We start from the raw sequence: 20,242 nt of genomic DNA on the forward strand, positions 1-20,242 counted from the left end.
CTCAGTACACCCCTATAATCTATAGATGTGTGTAGATTGTGTTTCCTACATTTTATCCTTTCTTGTTTGAAAATCCTGCTATTCCCTCTATTTTTATTTTTTTAAAGACGGGGAGGGGGGGGGGGGGGTTCAGATTTAGATTCAGGTTGTGTCCACCAATGGTTGTATGCTATATAGTCAATTAATCTACCGGTAGTCTTCACAATTATTAAAGTCGATTTAAACAAATGTGTGCCTCATTTTTAATTCAAGCGGATTTTTTTGGAAACATTTTATTATGATTTTCTTGTCATGATATAGCATCTGCATTTGTCTCTTCTTTTCGAGTTGATGGTTCGCCTCCTTTGTAACCGAACCATCAGCAGAAATCCCGAGATGGGGGCCTAGTGACTTTTTGTAGAACGCCTGCAAGGCCGTCCACGGCCACTAATTTTTAAAAAGAAGAGTAGAAAAGGAAAGAAGAAGGGGGGAGGGAGCAAACAGAAAGAATAAATGACAGGGGGAGGCAAGGGCGTGACTCTTTTCTACGCAATTTCTGATCATGGCCAATATTTCGTAATGGGATCTATCATTCAACAGCTGTAGCCTTTTAGGATTCACTACCAAAATGCTGAGTCGTCGATTCGATCAAGGGGTTTGGGCCTTTAGGGACACCTCTCCCTGCAAAATGTTCAAAATGCCCCCCCCCCCCTCCCCAAAATATCGGAGTAAAGCACACTGTTAGCGCTTAGGAATGGGCCGTTCTGGGTGGGGTTCAGGGGATGGAGCCATCGGACGCTCTCTGAGCAACTGAGAACCTTAAAGATGGCCGTCTTGAGTGATAGAAACATTATTTTCCGGTAGGGGTCCAGGCGGCGGAGTCGCCGGGGCTCTCTCTCAATTTCCTGTATACTAGCATTATAGCAGTCTTTAGCGTCATTAGCTGGAACCTTTTTGGGTGAACCCCATCCTTAAAGCTAGAAGTAGTTCCCAAGAAATCTTGTTGTTCCATACAATTAGGAAAGAGAGGGTGTGTATGAGTTTGTGTGCACGAGAGAGAAATTGATTTCCAATCAAATAAAGCAAATGGGCAGTGCAAATTTCAAAGGATAGATAAGAGTTTCTAACGCTAGGGACCCTAACTCATATGACCTCTGGACCCCATTAGTAAAGATAGAAGTGGTTCCCACTCGGACTCGGACAACCGTTTGTTGTATAAAATTGCCCTTAGAAGATTTTTTTTGTTTTGTTTTTGTTTTTGTAAATAGATTGTTTCTATTTGTCTGTCGCTCCTATTTGGGGTATTCTGAGGAGGCTAGGTGAAGGAGGGGGGGGGGCAGATCTAGCTTTTTGCCTAGGGGGGGGGGGGGGTTACCCCAGGCGCGGATCCAGGATTTCTTTGGGGGGCCGAAAATTCGCTTAGTGGGGGGGGGGGGGGTTATCTTCAAAAAAAGGTAAAATTAGCATGTTTTTACACGGTTTTTTTCCAGGGGGCCGGGCCCCCGTGCCCCCTGGATCCGCCAGTGATTGACCAAGTGGCGGATCCAGGATTTCCCGCAAAATCGCGCCGTTTTACTGTTTTACTTTTTTTCCTTCTTTTTTCCCTCTTTTTCCCCTTTTTTTCTCACTTGGCCGCCCAAGGGGGGGGGGGGGGTAGTAGTGTATTTGGTTGGATGGGGTTTTTTATTTTATGTTACAACTTATTTCATTTTTTTTCATCAATCGTACAATCTACATGAAAATGTTTTGAATTCATGTAATAAAAAAAACACTGTATTTTATTTCTAAGATTGACGATTTGTATTGTTTGGAATCAATAAAAAAAAAACTTTTGAAGAACAAAAATCTTGAAGGTTCTGCATTTCTAAAACTCGAGAGCGTCAGGGATTCCGCCCCTGCCCTCTGTGGTGCTCTGCTCCTACTACCAACAAGGGGCCATACGACGGGCCCCTTATCCCATGCATCCAATAATTCCTCTTATCCTCTAATAAGTTTTTCCTACTCTGACTCGTGCCCCTTTTCATATCCAATGACTGCCCCCTTTTAAAAATGATTAGTTCCCAATGTTATTTTTGATGAATAGTTGCCACATATATTTTCCACTGCGTTGTCGCTTAAAAATTGTGCCATAGTTTGACAGAATCGGAGGTGGAGGGGAGGGGGGGGGGGGGTTCAGGGGGGCGTTCAATGCCCCAAATTTCATTAGAACGGACTGTACCCCTTTTAGAAATATAACCATGTTCGTTTACAAAGCTATTACATGTAACTTCTGTAAAAGATCGAGGTGTACGTGCCCTTTCTACGCTAAAACGTTTGCCCTATAGGCATCTTTCAACTTATCATACCACTTAAACCCCATGCGCCCTTTTGCATAGAATTGTGTTATCAACTGCCCTTTGTATGATACATGTACTAGGAGTTTATAAACTAAGCATTTACCAAATACGTCATTCATATAAATATCAAAGAGATTTGACGTTCCCATATATGACAAGATGATAATATTCCTTATCTCCCCAGAAAAAAAATTTCTTCTTATTTCTTACGTATGATTGCTGGCAATTTTTCTCGAATTTCTCTCAAATCTGGCTCGCTACAATCGTTTAACTTATTCAGCCACGTGGAAGGTCATTTTTAATTCTTTCATTATGAGATTGTGCTCAGAAAACTCCATCACATGATCAGCTTCGGTTATGTCATCTCGATAAGGAGAGTTAATCAATCGCAATGAATATATGCAGATGCGACCATCACTCAAAACCAAATTAGCATGGTAGATATTGGCCTATAATACGTACTGCTTGGACCACATAAAAAGACAATTTTGAAGATCATCCCTGCATAATTAATGCATTAATTCTTTACAGTGTAATAGAGTATAATGTCTAAACTAATGTAATTTTCGCCTTGAGCTCCTATACAGCTACCTTTTAAGATGCCTCCTTTTTCGACTCACAGAAAGTGCCCTTTTTGCTGGCCCCCACTCAATTTGAAAGACCTATAGCTACGATCAACCTCAGTGAAATACCAAACGGGAAATTCTGAATTTGTTCATATTTTGTGTTACATATAACGCCTTTAAAAGCGTGCGATATTGATTTGTATAAATTTTGTTCGACTCATCTAATTCTCCATCCGCATCCTTTCTTCCAATTCATTGGTAATATATGTGACGTGCGGCCCGAAGGACGTTCAACGATTTCTCCCAACTCCATGGAAGATGACACAGATTACAATGCAAAACACCCATACACACATGTATACACACACGTACGTACTACGTGCACGTACGATTGCCGAGTAATAATTGCATTCAAGCTGCATACAGTAGATGCGCTGATACGATGACCATGTACCACTGTACAGTACCAGTGCACTGTACGTACCGGTAGTATAATCGGAAGGCCACTAGATGCACACACGCCTACTCTATCACTAGATTGATCTTGAAGATTATCATACTTATGCGAAAGGTAATGCCTAGGAAAGAGGTACGTAGATTTGTATATGTTTTAGAGTTATGTTCTAGACCTTAGTTAGTCTGCCAATTATTAGCCACTGGCAAGCCATCAGCGAATTAGCATATCAATTATCATTCATGTTCGACTCATCTCTACGGATCCGCATCCTTTTTTTATCATACCGGAGTGTAGGATATCCTGGGGCTGTGCTGTAGGTCTTCCGTTCATCAGATCACTTGGTAATTAGTAAAAGTCTATAAACCAGTGCATGTGTGGCTGTCAGACTAGATCATGTACTGTAGCTATTACAAAGGTTTTTTTTCATCTTTCAAGTTCCAATTTATCTTGTTCATTGAGTCAACATTATAATTCATGATCATGGTATTCGCGATTGCGCTGACTCGAAAGTCGAAGGACGTAGCAGGTGCAGTTGTAGGATGACCTGGTAGCATTTACATGGCCTGGCTGTGCAACTATACACACCTGTCCAGACAGTCATATATCTCATGCATGCAAGTCATTGCATGTCATGTCATTCTTTCCCATGCTCAGGACTTCATTCTTGATCTTGATCCTTGAACCTTGAACATTCATCCCTTTTGCAGCTGACTAAGGAAGGTATACTGGGATGGGGTGTAGGCCTACTTATGTGCATCATGCAGTAAATGGCTGATAGTTGGGTACTTACAGTAGAGAGTTTTAAACTATAATTTTAAACAGTAAAAAGAGTGGTGCATGTATTCAATCCAGGAGGCTGTGAACTTTTGATAGTGTCGGAAGTTGGACAATTTGACCTGGAGTGGAGGTTTGTAGTGTGTGTCCTTTTTTTAATGATCTTTAAGCCCCTCTATTCTCTCAAGTGTTGGAGCCCCATTTTAGCCAAAAACTTGATTGCAAAATTTCACTTAAATTGTATCAGAATGTGCGAAAGGATGTCATTAAGACACAATTCTGCAAAGATTGAAGTGTTTGAAGACGAATACGAAGACGAATACAAAGACGAAGATGAATATTGCTATAAGAATGCATTATTTGGGTTCTCTGTTGTACGCAGAATTCTTTCATCTTTCATCAATATTCGACTTCAAACACATGTCTTTTGAAAATCCTTGCAGAAATGTGTCTTAAATGACACCCTCTTTCACATTATGATACAATTTAAGTGAAATTTTGCCATCAAATTTTTGTGGCTCTCAAGTAACACTTTAGAGGGGCTTTAAGACAGGTGGTAGTTTTACAATTTTCTTTAGTCAGGTTAGTAATGTGTCCCTGGCAGAAAAGATGTAGCGAGTCAAGTTTGATTTTACCTGTCTCTCTTAATTAGGTGTTCATTCCCCCCGAGTTCTTACGAGGCCTCAATTTTTTTGTTACTTCAGGTTGGACTAAATCACTGCCAGACAAGCCTTAAAGGTAAAGACCAGTAATGGTCATGCGATTGCATTGTGAAAGAAACATTGTGGAATCGATCAGAAAAGGTTGATCATCTAGCATATAAGTATTGGTGTGAACTGCAAGGTTCTGGAATCATCAAAATGATAAGAAATTTGGCCCAGTCTTCGTAAAGTTACAAGCACTGTACACAGAAAGATGTATATGGGACTACGCTCACGTGCACGACACATGCGTTTATCTCTCACAGACCATGTAGCTAAACTAATTTACCAAATATATCGATTAGTAGGCGGTTTCCCGGCAAAATTTTTATCATCATGTATTAGTCAAAACATATTCTTTCACATAATTGGTAATAAGAGCTTCCATTTCATTTTTTGAAATTGGGGCATTTCCAATACTGGTCTTTACCTTTAATGTCCCTCCTCTACAGTGTGTAGCTGTAAAATAGTTCTATCGTAGAATGTAGTTGCGTTGCATTATGGGGAGGTACATGTACAGTGTAAATATGTAAATTTGTAAAATGAGCAGTTAATGTGATGATCCATAGTCTGGAGGAGAACGTAAAAAATGTAAATTATGTGCGTAGTGAACTCGTGATGCACTTCACTTGTTTCCTCACAAAGTTTCCACACCTTTCCACACTAAGTCCTATACGTTTGCCAATACCTGACGTATTTTAGAGAGCTTTCCTCAGCAACTCACAGAAATTGCCTGGTCCTCTGAACATCTTTATGTCTTCATAGAAGCTTCAGCTGAGCTGCAATTTAACAAACTTACAATACATGGGACTTGTAGAACTAGACCCAGAGGACGGCCATGGGAAATAAGGTAGGTGATCTCTTGGGTATAGTTTCAGTTTCTAGTAAATTGGCTTCATGCCAGGATGATGTTGGTCTTGGGGCTTTGTGTAAAATGAGGAAGTGAAACTATATATATACACCGTCTACACTTTCCTTCATGACAACGATTGGGATGGCAGTCTCCTGGAAATTAGTGAGCGAGGGTGTATTTTCAGCTACATACATGTAGGGTAGTCTATTCCAGGTTCTCAAGGTACATGGGTAGAAGGCATAGTCAGGTATGGTGAGTTTGTGGGGGTGGATCAGTATCCACAATATTGTGATAGACTTTGAAAAGCCTGGTTGCGTTTGATGCTCAGGCACAGGACTGCTGAGCATCTATCCCTAGGGTACCCTGATACTGCACTGGACTGTATATGTTGACCTTTTGGTATACAGGTTTTACCATAATGTTGTTTTGTTTTCCTTCTATTTTTATAGTTGTGTAAACCATTTTTATCAAAACTTCATCCTCTGATATAAGCAAGTGATGCAGTAATCAAGTAATATATGTTTAACATTCAACCTCTTTTAGTAATGTTTTCTACTGACTGTGGTTTCAGCCATAACCACACTGCATATGATCCTGTAGTTTTGTCAACAAAAAGAAAAACATGATGTTCTAAATTTGGCACATTTTCTGAACACTTTTTGATGGTTATATTAAAAGTAAGCTGTAATTTTATCCTTGCAAGTTTCCATTTTCCAACAAGTTCTCTTTGTTTTCAGCATCGCTTGCTAGTGTATTGCAGAGTTGTTGGAAGAGATGACTTTTACAGTTGGTGAATGTTTAGTCAAATGTGGTTTTGCATGTCTCCTATGTTGTACTTATGTAAATATCATTACTTCCCAAATATTGATTATGTTCATGTTTGCATGCTATGTTTAAACAAATGTGACTACGAAAAGCTGTTCTTCCTCATGAGGTTTATTATCCACATATAAAGTCTTGTACTCTTGTTTTTACATTTGTTATGGATAGTCTGCATAACATCGTTTTGATAAATGTTGTTGTGTCATACAGGATATTAAATATTTTAGAAAGATTTATCACGTTTTCAAGTCGTTATGCCTCACAATTCAGTTGACAGAGAAAAAAAACTGAATGAATTTTTAAGAGCATTGACATAATTATTAATAAGGGGAAGCTAGTGAGAGGCACGTGACAGAATGTTGTAAAAGGTTTAGAAATCATTGTGTAGTGAAAGTACTGAAGACAGTAAACTTATAAAAATTCAATTTTTTTTTTTACCTCTGGCATACTGTACATACATGTACATGTATGTATACACCTCTGATATTTTCACCTCTGATATTTTTTACCTATGACATGTTTTCCTCTGGCATTTTTACCTACATTGTAGCATGGATTTTTTGTTTTACATAGTTATAAATGACATTGTGACTTTTGATCTTTGACCTTATGCATATATATTCAGAATCTTCATCAGTTCATCCTTATGTTCTTTTATTCATTTTTGAGTCAAGTTTAGTAAAAACAGTTTCATTCATTTTAAAACTTTAAAGTTATTACAGTCTTGCATCCAAAATGTAGTCAGGTCATCAGTACATGTATGTGCCTATAAAGGTATGGACATTTAAGCCAGGTTGCTTTGTTGTTTTAAAGTTATCTTGTACAGTATATCAAGATATTTGGGAGATTTTTCTTAACATTTTCTAACTCTGTGACCTTTGACCTTTGATTTCTTACATCCAAAACCCATCCAGTTCATCTTTACATTCCCATGTACATACTTATAAAAATTTCGGTTAAAATCAATTAAACGGCTCTCAAGTACATGTGATAATTAAAAATGAGATGGACGAACAAGCCAAAACATAACACCTCCGTCACCTCAGTGGTAGAGGCATATTAAAACATAATACTGTTCACTTTATATTGCCAATTAAGAGATTTAAATGCTTACCGGTATTTTCAATTAGATCCTTCTTTTTCATGAATGGTACAATGTAATGCAAAATAAAATTTACTTTATTTGCTCTTTGTGCTCATGTTTAAACTTGTAAATTTATAGCATTCCATATTTTATGCAAGGATGTCACTCAAAGATGACAATGAATGAACAAAAGTACCTTTCAGAAGAATCAACACCGTATTCATGAAATATGAAATTAATCTTTAACATGTACTTTGTGTTTGTCTTTGCAGAATGGCTACTTTATTCTTCAGAAGCAAGACTGCCTTTACATAGGTTGATAATTGATGGGTGTGCATTGCAGCAAGAAAGGAGTCAGAGTAGCCTCAACTCCACCACACAGTGAAATTTTGACAGCACCTTCCCCCGAATTGCTACCAGAAGAAACTATTAAAGAACCTCTATCACCTTCCACAGACTCGATGACGGAGAATCCATTTACAGATTCTTCTTTCGAGTACAAGTCCCCTCCAAGGCAGTCCAGGACAGTGTGGAGCTCCTTCAAACGTAACGCTGGATCCTCCTCTCCAAAGCGTAGCCGAAGCCTCAGGGTAAAGAAGACCCATGATGTTGTGACACCAGATTCATTAGATGTCCAACCCAATAAGGAAGTGGTGACCCTCGATAGACTAGGAGATGAGGTAGTAGATTCCTCCTTTAGAGGTAGTTTTAGATCGTCAAAACGTAGTGGAAAGTTTAAGAGAATGTCAACCAAGCCAGGATCCCCCGAGTGTTCGTCCCCTCCACCTACAGGGAATGGTACAAGGATGGAGAGCACTGTCACTCTAGCTAAGGATGTGATCCAGCAGCTGAAGCAGGATACATTGTGCACAGAGAAAGTAGTAGAAGCCACTCAACAGCTCTATAGGATGGTAGATGATGCCTGGAGCACCCCAAAATATGGTCGTGACTTGGCCTACAGCATTAGTGATGCATTACGAATGGAAGGTGGCTTAGATATTCTCCTTAAAAATTGTAAATCCGATGACCGAGCCCTCCAGCTTAATTCCGCTAGGCTACTAGAGCAGATAATGACAGCTAATAACCGTGACTTTGTAGTTAGGAAAGGCCTAGAATCCGTTGTGAAATTAGCTTGTTCTAGAAAAGAACCTACACTCCTGCAAATAGGCATGGGAATCCTGGAGAACCTCTTCAAGCATTCGGAGGACACCTGCACAAAGGTTATTGACCGTGGTGGACTGCAGGCTGTTCTCTACAGCTGTCGAATGAGTGACAATATCACTCTCCGTCACTGTGCTGCTGCACTAGCTAATTGCGCAATGTACGGTGGCTCTGCCAACCAGCAGCGCATGATTGAATTCCGCACTTCAGAGTGGCTCTTCCCGCTTGCTTTCAACTCGGACAACAGCATCCGATACTATGCCTGCCTGGCTATTGCTGTCCTGGCATCCAATCAGGCTATTGAACGACAGGTTGTCAGCTCTGGCACCCTGGACCTGGTGGAACCATTTGTGACCACCCATGATCCTGGTGAATTTGCAAGGAGTGACAAAGCCCATTCTCAGGGTAGATCGGAGGGATGGCTCACCAGGCTCGTACCTCTACTAGAATGTACTAGGCGGGAGGCCAAGTGTCTCGCTGCATTCCACTTCGCCATGGAGGCAATCATTAAGAAGGATCAAGGAAGAACTAAGGTAAGATACAATTTATATCAGACAGATACATAACATCCCAAATGTTTTTTTTTTGGACCTACTGGGGCTGTCCGCTTTGTCTTTTCAGCCACTGCCAACTCTCTGGTCCTGCAAATTCTTTAGTCTGTCTTAGATGCTGTCCATGCATCACTTTTCCTTTCCGTTTTTCAAGCCTTTTATTTTTCTGATCAGCCTTCAGCTGTCTTGCTTTCAAGTCTTTCACTTTTTTCATGGACCCTTTAATCACTGTTATGATTTTATAAACTATTAGTTATTATTTATTCTGATGATGATGAGGTTGTTGATCATTATTATTATTAAAGACCGTCAATACTACTGGGCCAGAAGGGATTAGACCACACAACGAGGTCACTGACAGGTGGCTATCTCATTAACTCAGCTCCCAACTAACATAAGAAAAAGAGGATCATGGGGGACCAACAGGCACCGATTGGGGAAGTTTTCTATATAGAGGGAGCAAGTAGCTACAAGTAGGACAGTGGGGCTTTAAACCAAATTTAGTATCCATTCTAAATTAATTCAGAGTAGAAGATATTAGACTTCTGCTTTAATTTATATTTCTAATTTTGATTCAAGAACCAAGAACAAAAACAAAACCTAATTTTGATTCTCCATATCCATGTAATCTGTTGCAGGTTTTCCATGATATAAACGTGATAGGCTCCTTACGGCAGGTAGCCAGCAGTAACAATGAGATAGCATCCAAGCTGGCCATCCAGGCTCTTCGCACGATCGGGGAAGAGATCCCGTGCAAGCTGTCCTTCAATATTTCCTGCTGGAGTGTGAAGGAAGTTCAGATGTGGGTCAAAACCATTGGTAGGTCAAAGGTCACAGGGTATGAGAAATGGATGATATTAGGAGATCTCTATACTTTCTCTTTCACCGGTTTTAATTATTCCTCATAAGCATTTGAATAATTTGCTCGCATTTCATTTTATTCATTCATTTATTGCAACCATAGTTTGACTACTGTAAGTCCTCATTATAGGATCTAGGTTTACATGCATATGATGATCTTTAAAGGGACTTGGTAACATTGTTCAGATGAGAGAAAGTGGTGCTAATTAAGGTAGTGACTTCAATGCTAGATGTACAATTAAAGATAATCTGACAATTTGAGTGAAAACGGACCATTATTAATGATACAAATTAGGAAAAAATTAATCTGATCGATTCCTTAATTCTCCCAACTATATTATTACAATCTAATTACATTTTAGGTGAATGTAAATTGTCACAAAGCAATACGTTGGCTCTACATACCATTCCAGACATTTAAGTGTTGAAAGATTTTTAATAGCCTGTTTCATGTCTTTTTTTCGTGGAAAAACGTTTTTTAAATGGTTGAAAGAAATTTTTTTGCATGTCGGAGGATTAGTACAGTAGAAGGAATATAATAAGTAACATTTTATACAAAAATTAAGCAATTTTTTCATCAACCTTGAACAATGTTACCGAGTCACTTTAAGGAGTCCTCATAAAATGCCATCCAGTGAACAGGGTTTAGTATTAAAGATGCCATCTTATGAGTTTGATTGAGTACTCATGTATTAAAGCTACCCGCTAATCAACTTGACTGAGTACTCATGTAAGATGCCCGCTAAAGATCTATTCTATAACAGAAAATCCATTTCTCAGTCCAGGGAGTACTTTCACAAAGATCTTAAGTCAAATTTAACTCTAAGTTGGACTTAAAAATTATGGACATTTGTAGCTTTAAATATAAATTTTACAAAATATTTTCATAGATGCTAACGGCTTTCCATAATTGTTAAGTCAAACTTAGAGATAAGTTCAACTTTAATAGGATCTTTGTGAAACACCCCCCAGTTGTTTTTGCTAGACGTTGGGCTAGTCCAGTAGATATTTCAGTGAACACCTTTAGATGTAGTGGAAAATCATAACCATGCAATCTCTTCCTTATATTCAATAGGTTTTGCCAGTTTTGGTTTTGGATTTGAGAATCACAAAGTAGATGGAGACCTACTCCTGACTATTACTGAGACTGAATTGATGAGAGATATTGAGATGGAGAGTAGTCTTCTCAGGAGAAGGTTTGTTCCCTCTAAGACGATAACTTTGGTTAAATGGGGGGAGGGGTGGGGGGGGGGGGGGGTAGTATCAATTATATACTTCTCTTTAGTATGTTGAATAAATCAAGTCATCTGATTGGTCGAAATTAGAGTTGTGATTTTAGCCATGCCCATCTAACGGTCAATAGTTAATGAGAAAGATGCCCCTTGCCCCGGGTCATAGCAGGATGTAACGTCCCCTTGAGCCTATAGAAACAGCGATGCCTCTCATAGCAGTCAAGTACTTCTCAGATAAACTACATTCACTATGAACATGACTGACAAAGAGAGCGGACAAAATATACAGTTCCTCAGGTAGACAAAGGAACATCCCTTCACTGCTATTATGTAAAAATGTGTAGAACAGGTGTCACATGCATATTCACCTTTTGTACATAATAGCAGTGAAGGGATGTTCCTTTGTCTACCTGAGGAACTGTATATTTTGTCCGCTTTCTTTTTCCGTGATGTTCATAGTGATTGTAAATTCTATCATTATGCAGGAAATATTTTCATAACATACACAACGATTACATTTTTGAAAAATCTTGTAACTTTGGTCCGAGTTCATTCGCCACTGAGGGAAATGAGACTTCATAAGAGTAAAATGTGAGATTCTACTTTCTAGCAACATATTTTTTAAATACATCTAGATCTGAGTGAGTGTTTTGCACAGGTTTGTTGTTGTTGTTGTTGTTTAATAATAAGTTGTTACAACGGGGCCTGGTTTATTTAAAAATGAAAATGTCATTTAGTGCTGGGAGTTACAGAGAAAAGGCCAGACATTCACAGATTTCACATTTATTGGTTAGCTGGGAAAAATGACATGGTCCCACTTTCAAGTTTCAACACGTTTGTATAATTTCTATATGACAGTATTATTTATCACCTCTCTTTGTTAGATTCCTGCGTGAGTTGGGCCAGCTCAAATGCAACTCTAACAGTGGAGATAAGGATCTCTATGACTGGCTTAAGTCACTGGGTCCTGAATATCCACAGTACACTCACAATCTCATGCACTGTGGCATCGACATTCAGCTCCTGCCCTTCGTTACTGACATACACCTCAAAGATGACGGGGGTATCACCAACGGTGTCCATCGCATGAAGATACTCAAGGCTATACATCCATGGGGTAAGCCAGGACTACTCCTGCAGAAAAATGTTCATCCTACATGGCATCCCAAGGGTTGATGATAGAGAACCATATAATTTAGCAATTTTGAAAGTTATAGTATGCATTGGCATGTTTATCGGTCCGAAACGAGTGAATTACAGCCTGGCTGCATTCCAGGGAGGTGGTTTTAGAGGACTAAAACAATTTAGGAGGTTTATCGTTATTGTTAAATTGTTGCACTTGTATCCTTGTGAAGAAGGATTTGCACCTCTTTATGTCGCCCATGTATGCACAGGTAGACCCTTGCGTAAGTCACCACATCAAACCACAAACAGAATTATAAGTAGATACTGAAGGCTATTAGGGCTGGGAATTTCGAGTATCTTTTTAATTCAGGTACCCGTTCAAATTTAAAGCCTGTATCCTGGTCCCCGAAAATGATACAACAGAAAACATCTGCTAGATCTACTACTATTAATAGATCTAAATGTTCCGATAAACATGCTTAAATTTGACCAAGTGTAGCAGCCAATACCTTTAAATATACATGCATACCTTGGTTAATACCGGAATATCTCATTTGAAGTTATTTTCATCCATGTTTGGTGATATTTAGTGCTATCATCATGCCACAAACTGGGGCAAAATTAGAAAAAGAAAGAGAACATGCAAGCTGCCAGTTTGATTCATGCAGGATGAAAGAATTATGTTTTGAAACACAGATCATGTAAAGAAAATTAAATGGCTTTCTAAAAATTCTTCTTTACATCAAGCCAATCAAATCATTTTTAACCTGTTAACTACTGAAATTATTCATTGCCATAGGCTTAATACAGGGGCCATCCAGTTCCAATAGACAATGGGTTAAAGACGGGGTTGACCTAGGCACCCGTTTTTCAGTCCCAGCCCTAAAGGCTAAAATAACTTCATCCCAGTGTAATCTCTTTATTTCATTACTTATAGAATTAATATCTTTCATTGTACTTTTTATTACTGCATGTGTTTCTGTTATGCAGCTTCTACCCATTGTAATATGATTTGCATGAACATGAATTTTATTTGTTAACCCTTTCCCTCATGTGGCATTTCTTGTGCAATGTTTAATTATTATTATTTTGTATTTGTTATGTGCCACTCCCATCTTTATTTATTTTATATCCAGCTTTCAATCCATATTCCTTCCCGGGGTCACCTGCTAAGATGAAAAATATTACTGGTAAGAGAGGTAAGCTGGGTTTGTGTGAAGTGGCCAATCTGAGTATCGATTTTGTTAAGAATAACGTATTAACTAATATTAAGACAATATACCGTAAATCTCTGTGTATAAGGCGCAGCTGTGTATAAGGCGCACCCCTACTTTGAAGAAGAAAAAAAAATTGGGGAAAAAAAATTCTGAAAAAAAATATAAAAAATCCTGTCATCTTTAGTTTTAAATTTTCTAAAGACAAAATAAATATTTATCTCTTAAGTCGAACTTAACTCTTAGTTGGACTTAATTATGGAGAGCCATTTATAGCCATAAAATAAAATATATCCAAAAGCAAAGTTTCAAGTATTTTAGACTTTTCATGAATTCCACATCAGTGTTATGTTGCTCTGGCTCATAATGTTATGAACCAGAGTAAAATAACCCTGAGTTCCTATAGGAAATCTATTTATTCAGATGGTCATATGTCAGCCAATACTACTCAATTGGTTTTGACATTTTGACATTATTTTTGATGTTCTTTCGGAAAATGGAGAAAAAATTGAGAAATTCTAAAAAATTGATTTTTATGATGTCACAGCTTCGGTATATACGGATCCATTTTCCACAATTTGGTGTTTGTTGCAGTTTGCAGTGAGAACTTAATATGAAGTAAAGGAATATATTCTAAAAGCAACAATTTCGAAAATCAACACAGATATCAGCTCTCTTTATATCATATTAAAAAAAGGAGCTATTCAATAATGGTGTTCAGTACTTACGGCGTTCCCTTTCTTTTCCTTTTTACTAACCCAGCTCTTTTCTTATTGAATTACCTTTTTTCCATTGTTTTTCTGTTACACTAATATATCAATTTATGAAAACGTTAATCAGTTTGATAGTGGGATTTCTTAATCTGTTTGAGTGCCAAACATGACTGTAACCTCTTAAATTAATGTTAACTAAAACAGCAATAATGACTGAATGATTATTGATCCTTTGAATGCCTGATGTCTACTTTTTCTGCATCTCCTATCCAAAATCTTTCCCATTCCTTCCTCCCATCCCATTTCGTCTTAAAACGCTAAATTTGTACAGTCAGGTTTCAGTAATGTAATAGTAAATTTGATTATGTAGGCTATCGCCGACCGTGTACCGTAAATAACGTTGTATAAACCGCCCTCGTGTATTAACCGCACCCCTCTTTTTCGCCCTTAAAAAAAAAAAAAAAAAAAATCAAATTACGGTACTGTAAATTAAAAAACGGTAGGGACCTAGGATAGAACCTTGTGGTACACCATGTAATAGAAGAAAAATTGGAGGAATTATTATTATAAACTACATATTGAGATCTATCAGAAAGATTACTTTCAAACCAAGATGACAGACAAATTTGAGTGTTGTTCTAGTTTCCGAGTGGTGAGTCAACACACCGATTACCGAGCTGGGAGACATTGCCAGGCATAGCGCCAGGTGGAGGGGCATAAATTGAAACTTTAAAAAAAAAAAAAAAACCGTGTATAAACCGCACCCCCGACTTTGAAATTTTTTCGGCGGCAAAAAAGTGCGGTTTATACACCGTTATATACGGTATATGATATTCTCTCTTCGTTCGACAACTTTCCCTACTTCTCCATTCTTTAATTCACATCAGCTCTCTTTCCCTTTCTCTCTATATACCCTTCCCCTTCTTCTGACCCCTACCCCCTGCCATCCTTCCTCTATCACACTCTGTCTCTGTTTTCTAGTGCTTTCAAATCATGTGCATGCCTCTCACCCTTTAATCTCTTATTAATGTTATTAATCATGCTTTGTTTTATTTTACTCTAAGTTCTGCAAGTCTATATATATTCATCACTGATTATTTGACTAATACTGATTTTGTGGTTTATATATATTATGTATTTTATTGCTTGTAAACCAAATCACATGTAAAATTTAAATTTAATCTGATTTGGGCGAATAAAATTGAATTGAAGTACTGGTATTGGTAAAATGGTTTTTTTAAAGGGCTGAACTTGCTGTTTAATCCGGTTTAAGAATATATCAGTCTGGATGTTTTCTGTTGATTTTCTGTTTCTTACCTAGTCTCAAGTTATAGTAGGTTCAAGATAAAGTAATGTATCTTTAATAACTTTCTTTGTTTTAGGACTTGATTACTACCCTAAAGTATTTGACAGCCCTCAGAACGAAGACAAACAGTTGACTGATGCAGGTGATGCTAAAAACCAGCCCAGGAAGAGTTTAGATGTGTTCATAAGCTACAGGAGAGCAACCGGGTCTCTACTAGCAAGGTATGTCTATCTATCTATCAAAGTATCTTCTCCCGGTCCGGAGGTTGATTGCAACATCTCTCCATTTCACTCTATCTTCTGCCATTCTGGTGCACTCCAGTTCATTCTCTTCCCAGTTGATTCTGTGTCCCCCTCTCGGTGTAGTTCCTTCCACTCTTCCCTCCAACACATCCTTTAAGAGGCTTTGATGCCTTTTAACATGACCAAAGTATTTGACTTTTCTCTCCTTAAAGGGATCCGGTAACTTTGCCTCAGGTTCTAAAGAAATCGTGGATTTAGCTCATGCTGCAATCATAATTATAAACCTTTAGGTCATACATGAACCCCATGACTTTGAAAAGCCAATCATCGCCTGTCTGGTTATCAAGATATTTATAATTGGAAATCGAAATTTTAGAATTTGTTTTCCTACTGGTTTTTATAACAATACAAGTTTATTAGGGAAAATGAGTATGGTGAAACCGGTCACTCAAAGATTTTTACCCTTTTGAAGCACTTTATGATAATTTTGAAGCACAATTTATAGGGCTTCAATATTACACCATATTACAGTCACTGAAAACACGTAGGGCCATGCATCTCAGATTTAACATTGTTAAATGATGCCTTTAATACTTGCAGGCTATATGCAGTGTGTGTAAAAAAAAAGAGAAGTTATACCCAAATCTGATAGATTTCTATTTAAAAGTTTTGTCCTGTGTAATGTTGAATTATGTTTAGTTTTAAAAAGTAACTAATATTCTGTCTAATGTACCTTATTCATATCTTACTTCCTTTCTAGCTTGCTAAAGGTACACTTGCAGTTACGTGGCTTCACGGTCTTCATCGATGTGGAGAAGCTAGAGGCGGGCAAATTTGACAACAATCTCCTGAACAGTGTGAGAAGTGCTAAGAGCTTTGTGATGGTGCTCTCCTCAGGCTCCCTAGATAGATGCATGGGAGACAGAGATCACAAAGACTGGGTCCATCGGGTAAGACAGTTTGCATGAAAGAAATGACTATCGATTCATCAGGGGGTTGTTTCACAAAGATCCGAAGTTGAGCTTATCTCTAAGTTGGACCCAAAAGTTATGGAAAGCCGTTAGCATCTATAAAATATTTTGTAAAAGTTATTTTAAAAGGCATGAAATAGTGTTTCAAATCATACATATTTTCTATTATCAAGGAGTTTTAATGTTCTTGATGTGGAATTTATAAAAGGTCTAAGATACTTCAATTTTCACTTTGGAAAATATTTTTTTAAGGCTACAAATGGCTGTCCATAACTTTTAAGTCACACTTTAAGTTAAGTTTGACTTTATAGGATCTTTGTGAAACACCTCCCAGATATATAAATGTAGTTAACATTGCTACAACACATAGAAGATTTTGTTGATCACACTCCCTGCAGCCGAAATAGGTACAGCATCCTTCATTCCCAGTGGCCCTGCTAATGCTAGATATTGGTTTCACTTTAGCAGCTAAAACATATCTTTTCACTTATTTTCAAGAACAATCCAAGTGCGACGGTACCATATTTTGTTTTGTTATGCCTCCGCTAACCGAAGGTGGTGCTGGAGGCATTATGAATTTGGGTTGTCCGTCTGTCCATCCTGCTTTCCCGCCATATCTCAAGAACTACTTAAGGTTTGAAATTTAAACATGGTGATAGTGTGTATCAAGCAGTCATCTGAATAGGCCATTGCATTATTCAAACCTATATCAAAACACTGTCTTTGTCATAGAATACTACATAAATGCTATGTTCAGTCAAAGAAATTAATGTCCGTATTAATAATGATAAAGGCTTCTTTATAGCTCTCATAAACCAAGTCAACGCGCTAGTGCCCTTTGGTAAGGCATTAATCCTCGTTACCAGGTCCCTCGGAGAGGACCTAAAGCCGTCGACCATCTGGTTGCTTACTTACATGCATTTATTCTTTCTTAGCAGTTAGGTAAAATAATCACCACTACTACTATATCCATCATGGGGTGATGCTCATAGCGCTTTGATATTATTACACCAGTTATTATTATTATTATTATTAGCCGAGCCGCCAAAGAAGCTAGTATTCGACCATATCAATTATCCATATACACCTGGGTGTAGAGCGGCAAATTTACAATAACACACCCTCTTATCAATATTTGACCACCCACAGGAGATTGTGACAGCTCTAGAGTGTAAATGTAACATTGTACCGGTCATCGATAACTTCAAGTGGCCCAAGCCTGATGACCTACCTGAAGACATGCGTGGTATCTGCTTCTTCAACGGAATCAAGTAAGTCTTTACTATGCACACACCGATCCATATTTTACTAATTCGGTTACAGTGACTCAGTGACATTGCCTCAGATTCTGAAAAAAAATCCTGGATTTAGCTCATGCTGCAATAATAATTATAAACCTTTAATAGGTCAGTCAGGAATCCCATGACTTTTACAAGCCAATCGCCTGTCTGATTATCAAGATATTTATGATTGGAAATCGAAATGTTATTTTTTATAGCATTACAGTCTATTGGGGAAAATGAGTATGGTAAAACCGTACACTCAAATATTTTTACTTTTTTGAGGCACTTCATGATCATGGTCCCCCTACTCTTCGATGAATAGTGCTGTGGGTTGTGAACGTGCAAAGGTGGTGACTCTCCTCTACACGGGGCCTCCATTTAACGTCCTATTCTAGGGGTGGAGTGTTTTCCACCTAAGATAGTCTGCATCTATGAAACGGGAGGGGCACGTTAACACACAACATAGGCTTTTGGTAGAATACGGTCATAATGTTTTGATTGAGGGCATCCCCAGAATATATCATATCAGTAAAGATAGCTATGATGTAGTGAACCCTCTGAGCTCAAATAGAGATAGAATGGTTTAATTAGATTTTGAAGTAGCTTTCATTGAGATATTTAGGAAGGCATAGCAACATTAGTCACTTTTTGGTATTTCAAAGTGATCTCCCAATATAGATTTTAACATTACATGTACATGTACTTCAAATCAACCCTCTAGCACACTCGATCCAGGGGGGTGTTTCACAAAGATCATAAGTGGAACTTATCTCTAAGTTGGACTTAAAAATTATGGAAAGCCGTTAGCATCTTTGAAAATATTTTGTAAAAGTTATTTGAAAGGCATAAAATGTTGATTCAAATCATTCATATTATCTATCATCAAGTAGATTTATAAAAAGTCTAAAATACTTGAATTTCTGCTTTTGAATATATTTAATTTTAAGACTCCAATGGCTGTCCATAATTTTTAAGTCCAACTTAGTGTTAAGTTCTACTTAGGATCTTTGTGAAACACCCCCCCCCCCCGGTGAGGTAAATTGGTACCTTGCAGGAATTCATTCCTTGAAATGCTAGAGTACCATATTGGCAGCCATGCTGAAGTAGGGAGTATATAAGTGGAGCACCAGGGGGGGCGTTTCATCAACATTTGTCCACTGACAACTGTCAGCGCTAACTAAATTTGACCAATCAGAGGCCTGGAAAATGGTCGGTGACACTTGTCAGTGAAAATGATATTAGTCGGTGAAAACCACTGATTAATTGTTTCATGAAACGCCCCCCAGGAGTGTAAATTCTGATAGACATGAGCGCTATACAAGAACCCACTATTATTATCGTTAGTAGTAGCATTGCTGTTGTTGTTATCTCATTATCTTGGTAATATCCTAATTATTAACATTGAATGTTTATTCGTCCTTCTTCTTATCTAGATGGATCCATGATTATCAAGATGCATGTATTGACAAGTTGGAGAGGTTCTTGAAGGGGGAGGAGAACATGGAGAAGTACATTGACAATGAGATCATGGCAGTGAGGCAGATGATGGCAGGTCACGGGCTACGAACCAGCAGCGGTGGTAGTAGTGTGTCTTAAAGCCCATCTGTACTAGTTTACAGGAGGGATTGGACCACCCTGCAAGGTCACTGACAGGTGGTTATCTCATCAAATCAGCCCTCAATTAACATAAGAAAAAGAGGATCATGGGGGACCAATGGTCACCGATAATGCATTGTTTGCTATATAGAAGGAGCAAGTAGCTATAAGTAGTGCAGTGGGGCTTTAATAGCAATGTCGTTGGCACGTGTATTGGATTCAGGACTTGCAATGGTAACGGTAAACTTAACTCATTTGTCTTAAACAAGTGATAGACTGGAGGAAAAATCAAGACTTTGCAAAAAGTAAGGATAAGCTAAAAGTTACACAGCAATGTTAGGTTCTGATATTGAATACCCATGACGATGATATTCACACTTACTCACTGAATACATGTAGATTACCCATTACAAAG

The 20,242-nt window shown here is 38.2% G+C and overlaps 1 protein-coding gene across 5 annotated transcripts; it reads left to right on the forward strand.

Moving 5' to 3' along the window:
- Positions 1–3,345: 3,345 nt before the first annotated feature.
- Positions 3,346–19,909, forward strand: LOC100890264 (sterile alpha and TIR motif-containing protein 1). Of its 5 annotated transcripts, none has more exons than XM_030992063.1 (10): positions 3,346–3,470; positions 7,845–9,266; positions 9,923–10,103; positions 11,221–11,341; positions 12,262–12,494; positions 13,639–13,701; positions 15,812–15,956; positions 16,738–16,927; positions 18,098–18,219; positions 19,665–19,909. In XM_030992063.1, exons 2-10 carry the CDS (start codon positions 7,899–7,901, stop codon positions 19,825–19,827), a joined length of 2,586 nt encoding a protein of 861 aa, XP_030847923.1. In that variant the 5' UTR covers positions 3,346–3,470; positions 7,845–7,898; the 3' UTR covers positions 19,828–19,909. The 5 variants fall into 5 exon arrangements, with proteins under 5 accessions (XP_030847923.1, XP_030847926.1, XP_030847924.1 ...); XM_030992066.1 differs by having other exon boundaries at positions 13,639–13,692; XM_030992064.1 differs by having other exon boundaries at positions 3,346–3,452.
- Positions 19,910–20,242: the final 333 nt, after the last annotated feature.

This window comes from Strongylocentrotus purpuratus, unplaced genomic scaffold (assembly GCF_000002235.5).
Source record: "Strongylocentrotus purpuratus isolate Spur 01 unplaced genomic scaffold, Spur_5.0 spur5_scaffold_2, whole genome shotgun sequence".
Classification (NCBI taxonomy): Eukaryota; Metazoa; Echinodermata; class Echinoidea; order Camarodonta; family Strongylocentrotidae; genus Strongylocentrotus; species Strongylocentrotus purpuratus.